Source organism: Anneissia japonica, unplaced genomic scaffold, assembly GCF_011630105.1.
Source record: "Anneissia japonica isolate Jap-2015-1 unplaced genomic scaffold, ASM1163010v1 scaffold626_len82965_cov124, whole genome shotgun sequence".
Lineage (NCBI taxonomy): Eukaryota > Metazoa > Echinodermata > Crinoidea > Comatulida > Comatulidae > Anneissia > Anneissia japonica.
In genome coordinates this window covers 59774-72566 of record NW_022723746.1, presented here as the reverse complement: position 1 = coordinate 72566, position 12793 = coordinate 59774, and the positions used below count along the sequence as shown (strand labels likewise).

Sequence of the window (12793 nt, the reverse complement as noted above, 5' to 3'; positions counted from 1 at the left end):
CTATCAACGAATAAAAACTGATGAGGGAGGGAGGTTTTTTTTTTTTTTTTTTTTTGCATTAAGTTCTTATGTATTGATTTATTCTGGTTAATATTTTATCTAAATTCATTAGTAAATCCACATCATTTAATTGTTAATATCATTTTCATTTCTCAAGAAAAAGTCCATTAATTAAATGAATTTAAAAAAATAGTATTATATTAATAATTTGATCACATGTTATATTTAAATAACTGATTGTCACTGTCAAAAGAATTTTCCTAAAAGTGAGGATGTAGGGGTGATAAACTAATGATTTTTTTCGAAAATAAAAAAATAAACCATTATTTTACAGACGTACAAAAATAATACGTTCTAATAGTTTTGGCGTAAACTACTAAATTGGCCATACGGTATTTAGTCTAGGGACTTTCATACTAAATGATTTATCAAATCTAATTGTTCCTACTTCTTTTTAGTTAATGAGTAGGCCTATAAAAAAAAATTTTAAAAATTTAAAAAAATAAAATTAAAATCATTTACACCGTCGCGCCGTTGTCAAGTATTCTCCTGTTTTATAAAATGTTACGTGGTTCACGCACGAACAATTTCCAAGGCATAGGGCCTACTAAACTGTACTGACAAAACATAGACATGCTAATATAATTTTTTTAATTTTTAAATACTAAACACATAACCATGGTCCAACAACTATACGTTTATGTTTAGACCTATTCACTGACACAGTAACGTACTCCCTTTTCAAAATAGCTTATCAATAGTTTCATGGTTCACTCAAAAACAGTTTACAAGGAAATATAATAGGGACCTACTATACTACTGTACTGACAAAATATAGACATGCTAAGTAAAAGGCCTATTATTAGTACAGTAATATCATTTTTTAACATACTAAACATAAACCATGACTCAACAACTACAGTAAAAGTTATGTCTCGACATATTCACTGACACAGTACCTTATTCCCTTTTCCAAAACACTTATAAATAACATTACAGTATTTTTGTTAATCTTATTTTAACTCTTAATAATTGTGAAAAAAGGACCAAAAATTTATCGTAAATAAAATCAATATAATATATTCAAATGAATGTGTGTATTACAACACTCATTTTTAACTATTTATAATTTAGTAGTTCTTAAATGATATTGGAATATCATCGTACGATTGAAATTATGAAACGCGTAAAAAGTATTGTTGATAGTTGTATGAACTGTATCGTAATTCAGTGTAATGTTTGTTTTCGTAGTACGACTGGACGCCATTAATGCACGCTGTGCATCGGGGAGCACCAGATGATGTGTTGGAGAATATGATTGAAACGGCAACAGTTGAGTGTTTAGAACACAGGGTGGTGAGTGGAATTAAATATCATTGCATTTTAAACATGACAAGCACACAACATGTGTACACATCATAAAACATACAAATAACTCAAAGTGATTTATTTCATGTTGGGTTAAAAATGAGACTTTTATTTCATGATTTATTTGACATATTTTACAACACAGAAAAAGCCTATGTTATGGTCATTATCACTATTTCATATGAAACATTGTGAAAAAATACATATTACACTTACAAAAATGGTGATGTTTGGATTTGTTCTGCTTAATACAGTTTACTGAATACACTGGTGACCATAAAATTGATATTTTTCACAAAAAGTATTTTCGCTAAAAATCTCAATTTGGAAATAATTTAATAGTGTGTGTAAAACATAGGCCAATTAATACAAGTATTTTTTGCGCGATTTCGCCTAAAAAACCACGTTATAAAAATATTAAATAAAGTAATTAGTATTTAATAATTATGAATGTAATAAGTAATGTATGTGTGATGTTTGTGAGTTGTTATGTGTTGTTGATATGTGGTGTGTGTATAGTTTCTTGTTGTTGTTTATTATTTCTTTCTCATCATATTCTACGTTTGTCTTGTAGTCTGCTCTTGGTCTCACTATTCTCCATTTATTGGCGGACAACGCACGCGTGTCAGCAATGAGACGCGTGTTGGAAAAAACCAACAAGAAGATTAACACGCAAGACAACGTGAGTACAGTAGAAGAAAACAACACTTTATTCATTGCTAACAAATTAACATTAATTCACTCACAAACACATTCAATACATCACGTTCTAATTTTGTAATAGTAATCTAATATTATTGTATTAATAATAATTTAGGGCCTATTATATTTACAACTGGGTTGAGATAGTTTTTTTATCGTTGTATAATTCTAACTACTGTACTAAGTACTGCCCGTCATGTATTATAATATAAAAAGCCATATTTCAATAATATCCTTTTTAACAAGTTATTTTTGTGTCGGGAAAAGTATGTATAACCTGTCTCTTATACACATCTAGATGTGTATAAGAGACAGACTTTTACGTTTGCGTAATATTTTTTAATTGATATTCTTGTGTTGTGCGTGTTCAACAAACTTGACGTTGATTATCATTTCATTGCAGCGTGGATGGACACCACTACAGCTTGGTTCCCACTAGGACGCAACGCAGCGACGCAAACGCGACGTATCGACGCAAAGTGACGCAACGCGAGGGTATTGCGGCTTCCAAGTGGGAACCGACGACGCAAACTAGGCAACGCAACGCAACATCGACGCTACTCATACGCAGTTCAACTTTTCGTAGAGTGTTGCGTCCCTTGCGACAGAAATTGCGTCGATAGCGGAAATTCAAACCGGTTTGAATTTTACGTCAACGCAAGAGGCAAACGCAAGAAAAAGCCTCATCTACGCACGCTCAGTCAATTGCAAAACAACAACTGGGTCGTCTTAAAAGGAACGTCATCATGGTTTCCACAAAGGAGTCAGAGTTCATGGAAATTGTGCGAGAATATCCCTGCCTTTATGATAAAGGCAGTGAACAATTTTATGAAATTTAAATGTTTCCTTACAAAATGTGTTTTCTTTACTTGTTTTAAACCATTTTATTTTCGTTTGTATGTATATATGGACTGTGATGTTTGTGTATGTATTGTATATTTACTTATCATTTACCATCTTGTATCAATCCAATGCAATTTTATCTTTCCTGGGATTTGCTGCAGATAGTTTTTATTTCCAAAGTAGTTGTTGATGTGAATATACAGTATAATGTTGCCACTGTATACCTAGAAAACTTTTGTGTACAATACAGCCTTGCATAGAGTAAATTTGTCGTTCATATTTTCAGAGTTATTTACCAGTTGCCAATCAATGTGTATTATTATTGAAAATAAAATGTAAAAAATATTTATAAAATTATCTGGATTCTGATTTTCAATTTGACAATGACATTAAAATATCTTTTAATTCCCTAGGCTAGATTTTTTAATTTAGGGGAATACCAGGATAGTTTAACACTTCAAGTAGCACAACATATCTGTAGTTGCTATAGAAATTTATCATAGGCCTAATTCCAAAAAATTAAATAGGTCTATTTAGGTAAAGAATACAAGAATTTTTCATCAATACAGTACTAGATTTAGATGTTGTTTCTTTAATGTAGGGTTAATTTAATAAGTGACAAACCATAATGAAAGTAGCACAATACAGCATTTCTAGATACTATATGTTAAATAACAAACATTTATTATAACATACAAACCACTGATCAAAAATTGTCATAAACATTAGACATTGCATATCTCTTAACATAGAAACTAACACTCCGATCCTAATATGGATCAAGTAGTACCATTTAATCTTATATATATAAATTTTTGCAAAGCAGATTTAGCCATTTTTTTTAGCAAACCCATTTGTATCAACTGCTAATAATGGTTTCGAATAAACATAAAACTTTAGTGGCAAATTAGCACAACCCTGTCACGAACATTTCAGAAAAGATTTTTTTTTTAATTTTGATTATGCCCACTGCTGCCTCAATATCTCAAAAATAAGATATGTATATTTCTTCTTAATTACTGTATATACAGTTTACATTCACCAATAAAATGTTATTTTTTCTGCCCATCTCTGATGATCTTTAAAAAAAATAAGTTTAAATAAATATAATAAGCTACCATATGGTTTTGATTTATCAATTTAAGTCAAAATGTATGTAATCTGTCATTTACTTAACGAGTGTTCATGTTCCATCTGGAAATCCATGAGATGGATGAAAGACTATGTCTTTCGCCCACAATAGGAAACTGTTTCATTTTGCCATGCTACTGACCCATCTACAGAGTTTACGTATTCACGCAGATTGTCTCTGATCATTTTAGCATCAAATGAATAGTTATTAGCATGATTTGCCTGTAATGCTCCCATGCCGTTGTCACCTTCTACCACATTGCGCCACTCTCCTTCTTTAAGCTCACCTCCATCATAGCAGTCCACAAAGCCACTTGGGCTGTACCTAGCATTTTCTGTTTTATTAAGTAGTTATGCAAACACAACGTGGCTTTAATATTGTCATCAACTGTGCTAATATCGGCACGGACTGGGCGACGGAATATCCTCCATCGTGCTGCTAGAATCCCAAATGAATTTTCAATTGTTCTCCTGGCTCTTGAGAGCCTGTAATTGATCACCCTTGATTCGAAGGACAAATCTTTTCCTGAATATGGTTTCATTAGCCAGGGTTTGAGGGGAAATATATCATCCCCCAAAATAAAATATGGTCTTGAGTTTTCTGGTACTGGCAAGGGAAATGTGCCATTTTGAAGTTCTTCATGCAACTTTGATCGATTGAAAATGCTGGCATCATTCATACCGCCATAACTACCAATATTGACGTAGGTGAATGCATACCTGGCACCACATAATGCCAAAAGAACAGACGAGTGGAACTGTTTGTAGTTATAATACATTGAACCTCCGAATTTTGGGCATTCAATATTGATATGTTTGCTGTCAATTGCTCCAATGACATGAGGAAAATTCCAAGTATCTTCATAGGCTTGAGCTATGTTTTTCCAATGATCGGAAATGTGTAGCATTGCCATATATAATGGCTGCAACACACTCCAGATTGCTTGGCACGTCTCTCTGATTATTTTGCAGACAGTGGATCTACCAACCAAGAAGTTAAATGACTGCGAACTCTGTTGATCGCCAGTAGCTAGGTATCTCAACGTTATTATTGGCACTGATTGGTTTCCTTAGTTTTGTTGTTTTTTTTCTCCAGAAGATGTTGTATTAAACTCAACAGGTGATCGAACCTCTCAGGACTCATACGAGAATACCTAAATGAAATATAAAAAGGAACTGTGTTATGGTTTTATTTAAATTACATTAACATAGGCCTGGCCTTATACCGTATATATTTAAATAAATGCTTTACTCGAATAAACCCCCTGTAGAGCCTCATTTGAAATGAAGCTTCCCTTGAATCAAATATATATATATATATAGTATACAGGCATATTTATTTTACATAATAATAATTATAGGTATATTTAAATATGTATACATTATTATGTATTCATATTTATACATTATTATGTCTATATAACTCATTAAGTATTGTCATAATTATGTTGTTACTATTGTAATCATATCATTAGATACAGCTAATAATATGCCTTTTTATATTGTTATTATTACTATTAATATTATTTTAATATTCATATTTAATGCAGGTTTCCTTATTTTTATAATGTATGTATTGTAAATGTAAAAAAAAAATACCAACGTCAACAATTTAAAATACTTAAATGTGGTTTTAATGTGGTTTAATTGGGGCTGAGTTGACTGCTTGGGTAGGGGAAAACAGTAGGCCTCCGCTGGAGGTAGGCCTACCACCACTGCACTGGCTAGCTTTTTCCCTTCTTAAAAACCCTCACTCATTAAAAAGATAATGTTGGCACCTAGGCTTATAATAATATTAATATAATAATAATAATAATATGTAATCATTAGGCTATGAGTAAAATTCATAGATTCTAATTTGCAGAGGTTCATTAAAGCTAGGCACCAACAATGGAAATATTCACAGGATGCCCTAGCGTAGGCTTAGGCCTAGACCGCCTATGCCAGGCCCTCCTACTCTACTAGTACTAACTAGGCCTAGGCTAGGCCAGGCTATAGTACTCACCTGAAAAAATATTCTCGGTCGGTGGCTTTCAATGATAAGAATGTTGTTTTAAACTGGCCATGTAAATTTCTTTCTTGAAATATTTCACGCACCCAAAATTGTCTCCTTTGTTTAGTCTTATTCTTCTCTTCCGCTTCCATAAAAGATACAGTAGGGCCTATAGGCTATACATATTCTTGCAAATTCTCTGTCGTTGTTTTTCGGCATGTTGTCACTTCTCAGTAGGGCCTGCTGTCGCGCGCTGCACAGTATTTTGCAAAGACATCGAATTTCCCGCTCACCCTGCGTCGTTACGTCGCCAAATGGGAACCATGTACTTTTCTTACGTGTTGTGTTGACGCAACCAAGCTTTACAGCGAAATTTCAACTTTTCGCAAAGAGGGGGGTGCGACTTTGTTGGAAGAGCATATTCTTACGTTGCGTCAGTTGCGTTGAGTGTACGTCCTAGTGGGAACCACGCTTACTGTGGTGTCTACGTGATTGGGAGCTGACGCACGAGCAACACAAGGAACTCGCAATTCTCAATATCACCTTTGGCGCGTCGGTGACAATAAAAGATAATGTAATGTACAGAAAAATGAAATGCATCAAAAGAATATCAGTCAATGACCTGAATACAACAACTGTATATGAAACTACTTGAAACATTTTTACTAATTAAAACCAATGTAATAAATATAAATTCATATAAGTATTAAATCGATTAATATCATAGTAAATAATGATGATTCTTTTTGAAGTATGATTTCAATGAATATTTTTATTTCCGATGTGATGTGATAGTAATTTACAACAATAGTTATAAAGTTGTAATGCTAATAGTGTTGATATTTAAATTATTATTTACCATTTTATTATTATATCATTGGTTATTAAACCAAATATGCCACTGTTTTCTGTTGATTTAATTTGCAACCGTCGTGCAATGAAACGAATCATCTCGTGCTCGTGTCTGTTATTGCAGTCTGGAAAGACGCCTCTTGATTACTATGATGATAACGAATGTGAAAGATACGAAGAATCCACAAGAAGAGAGAAAAAGACAAAATTAAAAAATTTACTTAAAGGTATGATAACACTTATCTTACACATTCTTTTTCTATTATTTTATAATAATTCGACACAATAAGGAGCCATTTAATGAATATATAAGAATATATTATTTCCGTTTTGTTATTATTATTGTAAAAAAAAAAACGTTATCGCAATTAATTAAAATACATGTAATTTAGAAAGTGAATTAAATTATTAAAGTATTTGATTTTTTTTCTTTGCTTTTTTCTTTTTTGAATGAAATAGAACTATCAATTCCGTCAGAGATTTTAGCCAGGGGTCCCGATGCGGTCAAAGCATTCAAAGATGCACTTAAAAACGGTGAAATAACAGTTGTTAATTCAAGACTGATGTTCCTAGGTAACGAGGGTTCTGGAAAATCATCTTGTGTCAAAGCCATGCTTGGGAAAGAGTAAGTACAATCGGATGTATTAGGTTTTGTACTTTATATCGATTTACTTTGCTTGCTTTTTTCAGTTGGTTTTTACATTACAGTGTACGTTCGTTTTCTACTCAACTTTTAACATGCACGCGCTAGTGTGCGCGTGTAAGTTTACTTGTAACTTTCTGAAGTAAAGTTGTTGCTAGGTGACGGGGTCGAGTGGCGGATGACACGGCCTTTATATGTAATTGGGATTTAATAATAGCAACTACGAAATTTATTGTTATTTTTAGCATTTCGAAAATTAATAAACTACAGGTAGGCCTATGTTAGTGAAATGTTTGTAATTTATTTATCATATGTAAACTGTAATATATATTCTGAATCCGTTTTGATTGTTGTAATTATTCGTTAATTGATATTACACACGATAGTAAATCAATCACTGTAATAATAATAATAATTATTATTATTAATATTATTATTATTAATTACCTATTGTTGTTGTTGTTGTTGTTGTCGTCGTCGTCGCCGTCAATATTTCGACATTAATTTTGTCATCAGGAATATTATTATTTACCATTGTTTTCGTTATTATTTATGTATGTTATTATTGTTATCGTTGATGTTGATAATGAAAGTATTATACATTTCTATAATGACGATGTCAAACTTCAATTAATAGATTTGATAAGCATGAGCCTTCTACTGCTGGTATTGTTACAACTACTGTCTTTCAAAGTGTAGGCAAAAATTACATCAAATGGGAGGAACAGAAGGATGTGGATGGTATGATTTATTATAATAAACCTAAATGATATAATAGTAATAATTATAATAATAATAATAATAATAATAATAATAATAATAATAATAATAATAATAATAATAATAAATTAATAGTAATAATAACACTTATTTGACAACATTCATTCTTTATTTGTCCTCATTAAAATTGGAAATTGGATATTCGGGCTGGAAATTCTAGTATTCGTGGCAGCCACACACGATGTAACGGATACAAACATGGTCCTTCCCTAACTTTCACTGTGATGATTATTTAAGGAGTCGAGCGACCAGACTCAAATTCTACAGCACAGGAAACAATAACATTACTTCTCAGCAACACTCAGCTTAAACTTAAAAAAAGCCCTGCCTGAACCAATAATCCGCCTATTTATGGACGTGCAATCAGCTAAGCCACATCACTATGCAATAATTTTAATAAATTCAGGGTTTAAATGATTGATTAGCTTTTAATGATATACTTTAATATAATGACCTCATTTTCATGGGTAATTTTATAATGTGTACAGTTTGTGACCTAACCAAGCAAATACTCTGATTCAATCTTTTCAGTTGGTTTTAACATTACCACTTTCGTGTTAAGTGTGCGTATGTAGGTTTACTTGTAACTTTCTGTAGTAAAGTTGTTGCTGTGGGAAACTCAGAAATTTATTGTTTTTAGCATTTCGTATATTAACCACTACCTGTATGTATGTTATGAAAATGTTTGGTAATGTATTTATCGTATATAAACTGAATATATTCTGAATCCGTTTTGTTTGTAATTATTCGTTAAATTGATATTACACACGCTAATCAATCAATCACTGTAACAATAATAATATTAATCATAATAATTAGAATAGATACCAAAGTTACTATCGTATGTAAGGAGAATAGATCTTGCATTTTGTATTTCAATCTGCACACAAATATTTCCACCTATCCTCGTGTCCATAAAAATATTCAAACGAATCTACATAAAGATACAGCAAGTGTGGCAGTAGGCGTATGTATAATAAAAAATATATACGAGTCTGACCTAAAAGCTCTATGTGTATTAAAGATTATAAAGTAATGAGGTCGTTGTGAATGTAATGGAGTCGTTGTGATTTTTAAACGTTACATACGTACTATTACACACTAGGCATCCACACCAATGGAGGCAGATTTTGTGGAACATACTTTAATTATTTCTGTAACAACGGAATTAATTATATGCACATAATATTTTGACAGTAATAATTATGTGGTGCATAATCATTTCTGTAACAACAGAATATCTATTTAAAGACGTCACCCCGTATGTTGAGTCTTACCTAAAGGTTATATGTGTAAAATATATAAAGAACTGGAGTCGTTGTGAACTTTAAGGTACATAGTACTATCACACACTAGGTATCCACACCAAGGGGTGGGGGGGGGGAAACTTACCATGCACTGCCTTTCCATATGAACTAAACATACTATAGAAAAGATATAAGTGTAATTAACTGTATATGTAGACAAAAAGACACCAATATACTACGTATATTTAAGGACCACCACTGATTCAATCTTTTCAGTTGGTTTTAACATTACCACTTTCGTGTTAAGTGTGCGTATGTAGGTTTACTTGTAACTTTCTGTAGTAAAGTTGTTGCTGTGGGAAACTCAGAAATTTATTGTTTTTAGCATTTCGTATATTAACCACTACCTGTATGTATGTTATGAAAATGTTTGGTAATGTATTTATCGTATATAAACTGAATATATTCTGAATCCGTTTTGTTTGTAATTATTCGTTAAATTGATATTACACACGCTAATCAATCAATCAATCACTGTAACAATAATAATAATATTAATAATAATAACTAGAATAGATACCAAAGTTACTATCGTATGTAAGGAGAATAGATCTTGCATTTTGTATCTCAATCTGCAAACAAATATTTCCACCTACCCTCGTGTCCTTAACATAAAAATGTTCAAACGAATCTACATAAACATACAGGAATTGTGGCAATATATAGGCCCATAATAAAAATACATACGAGTCTTACTTAAAGGTAATATGTGTAAAGTATATAAAGTTACAGAGTAGTTGCGAACTTTACATACATATACATCACACACTAGGTATCCACACCAGTGGCGGATCCAGAGATGTCCAAAAAGGGGGCCGAAAGGGGGCCAAAAGTTGGGCCGATCGAGACAACACTGTCCTAGGGTGTCCGGGGGCACGCCCACACGAAATTTTCTGTGTTCTGACGCCCGAAAATAACATTTGAGGCGTTCTGGGCTATAATTTTTTTCTTTTTCTTTCTTTTTTCCCTTTTTTTTATCTCCCAAAAAAAGGGGGTGTGGGGGGCGGAAATCCGCCCCTGCACACCAAGGGGGTAGAGGAAATTGACCATGAACTGGTCTATCCATATGAACTACACATACCATAGAAAAGATATAAGTGTATTTAACTATACTGTGCATAGGTACATATATAAAGTAGACTAAACAGACAGCAAATATACTACGTATATGCAAGGACCACAACTGGTTCAATCTTGTTTACTCGCGTCATAAAACTGACTTGATTATAAAGCTGTAAGGACCCCAACAGAGAACAGTGCCTGGTAATAATTTAGGTTTGTTCGTTAAAGAAAATCTATTGACTGAAATGACTATTAATGTTAAGTTGAATAATGTACGCCTAATTGTATGAATTAATAAAGACAGAATTTGGTAATATTGAGATTTTTAAATAGCATAAAATAAGTTACCGTATAATGTAGAGATTGCTATGCTGTATCATATTTAAATGAGATATTAATAAAATTGTTAAAATAATTGACTTATTGTTAAATTACAGTTTCAATTACCAGAAGGTGTTATGCTTCCGACTTTGCAAAAGAGAGGCCGAGGTATTAATAATATTAATATTATTTCTATGATTATCTTCATCAGCATCTTCACCATCAGCACACACATCACCATCATCATTACATTCTCATTATAAGTGAAAGTAACTCTACCTCTTCATCACCGTCATCATCCACATTAAATTAATTATAATCATCATCAACAACATCATCATTATCATCATCATCAACATCATCATCATCATCATTTCATCTTCACTATTATAATTATCATCATCGTCGTCGTCGTCGACGACGACACATTCATCATCACAATCATCATTGCCATCATTATCATCGTTTTCGTTGTCATTAGCATCATTATTATTGTCATCACCACCATCATAATTGTTATTATATTACACCTTTCTTTTTTCGTTGTTTAGCTATTTGTAAAATTTATTCTTATTTATTTTCAGAAAAATCTGTATCTCATGATAACACGAGAGAATCAACCACTCAGTTTATGACATATGAAATACGCAAGAAGATTGTTGACAATCTTGCTAACAAGAGCTCCGGACCGCGTGATATAACTTGCATATGGGACTATGCCGGTCAGATGACTTACTACATTACACACCGGGTAGGTGATTAATTAAAACTATACGATACCAATGCTCCCACCACCCCCCCCACCCCGTCGGGAAGAAAAACCCCAATTCGTCGGGAAGATAAAAATCTATGTTTTTTTCTACATTATAATCTGAAATCGATTAAATAAGTCCTTGAAACCCCTAAATTCCTAAAAGGTCAACTGTTGAGAAACGTCTGACCACCACCCCCACAGTCGGGGATATTGGTCCGCCGTCGGTAACATCCCTGGTGCCACACCTGTTATAAAACTGTTTCTTAGCCACGGAAATACAATTCATATTTAAATAGCCAGACATCATCAAATACATTTTGTGACATCCCCATGTGTAATGTTTTCTTATATGTATTTTGCTGAAATTCTCATGTTAGTTCTAATGTTGTTAAAATGCGTATTTACTAATTGTATTTCAGATTTTTCTCACAGATCGCTCGTCTTACGGAGTTGTATTCAGTTTGTGTGATGATTTGGAAGAGTTTGCAAAACCAAGAAATATTCATAAAGTAAATAAACCACTTTATGGGGATTAAACTTTCTCAGAAACAAACCCTACTTGACATAGTTAAATGTGTAGATGATATTGGTTTTAAGATGTATTTTTTTATAATGTATTCACATTTAAATTTTATTATTTATAATATTACAGTTTTGTTTATGAAAAGCAATAATATCTTAGGCCTATTACTAAATTGCATTGTTTAATGGAAAATATTATATATTGGCTTATCTACATTTAAATTGTTTTAATTTTATTTTAAATAATTTTTTATATATTTTAAGGGACACTTCGAGATGACTAATCTCCAAATGATCATATTCTGGATAAGGTCGATTTACGAACACACCGTACTGCTACATGGCACAGATGAAAAACCATTGATTATCGGAAAGATAGCATCACCACCAATTAGTCTAATTGGGACGCATAAGGACCTACTACCAGGGAGTGATGCTGAGAAGCAGGCACTGGTAAGACATTAAAAAAAAATAATCTTTTACTCTTATTATATTTTAATTGCAGTATATATATA

At 32.3% G+C, this 12793-nt stretch overlaps 3 protein-coding genes across 5 annotated transcripts in view; 2 read left to right on the top strand and 1 right to left on the bottom strand.

Moving 5' to 3' along the window:
- Positions 1 to 4295: 4295 nt before the first annotated feature.
- LOC117112371 (protein ALP1-like) lies at positions 4296 to 4958 on the bottom strand. The gene has a single exon (XM_033255446.1). It carries the CDS (start codon positions 4956 to 4958, stop codon positions 4296 to 4298), a length of 663 nt encoding a protein of 220 aa, XP_033111337.1.
- Positions 4959 to 5934: 976 nt separating this feature from the next.
- Positions 5935 to 8829, top strand: LOC117112364. The gene is made up of 6 exons (XM_033255441.1): positions 5935 to 5961; positions 6498 to 6611; positions 7014 to 7116; positions 7349 to 7514; positions 8170 to 8273; positions 8801 to 8829. The coding sequence occupies exons 1-6, from the start codon at positions 5935 to 5937 to the stop codon at positions 8827 to 8829; spliced, it is 543 nt and encodes a 180-aa protein (XP_033111332.1).
- A 2142-nt stretch (positions 8830 to 10971) lies between these two features.
- LOC117112366 overlaps positions 10972 to 12793 on the top strand; it is a 46041-nt gene continuing 44219 nt past the window's right edge. For 2 of the 3 annotated variants that reach the window (XM_033255443.1, XM_033255442.1), the window contains exons 1-4: positions 10975 to 11170; positions 11587 to 11753; positions 12176 to 12265; positions 12543 to 12731. In XM_033255443.1, the coding sequence (XP_033111334.1) occupies positions 11140 to 11170; positions 11587 to 11753; positions 12176 to 12265; positions 12543 to 12731 (477 nt within the window). In that variant the 5' untranslated portion in view covers positions 10975 to 11139. Of the gene's footprint in view, positions 11171 to 11586; positions 11754 to 12175; positions 12266 to 12542; positions 12732 to 12793 lie in introns of all 3 variants that reach the window. The other variant, XM_033255444.1, reaches the window with a different exon arrangement.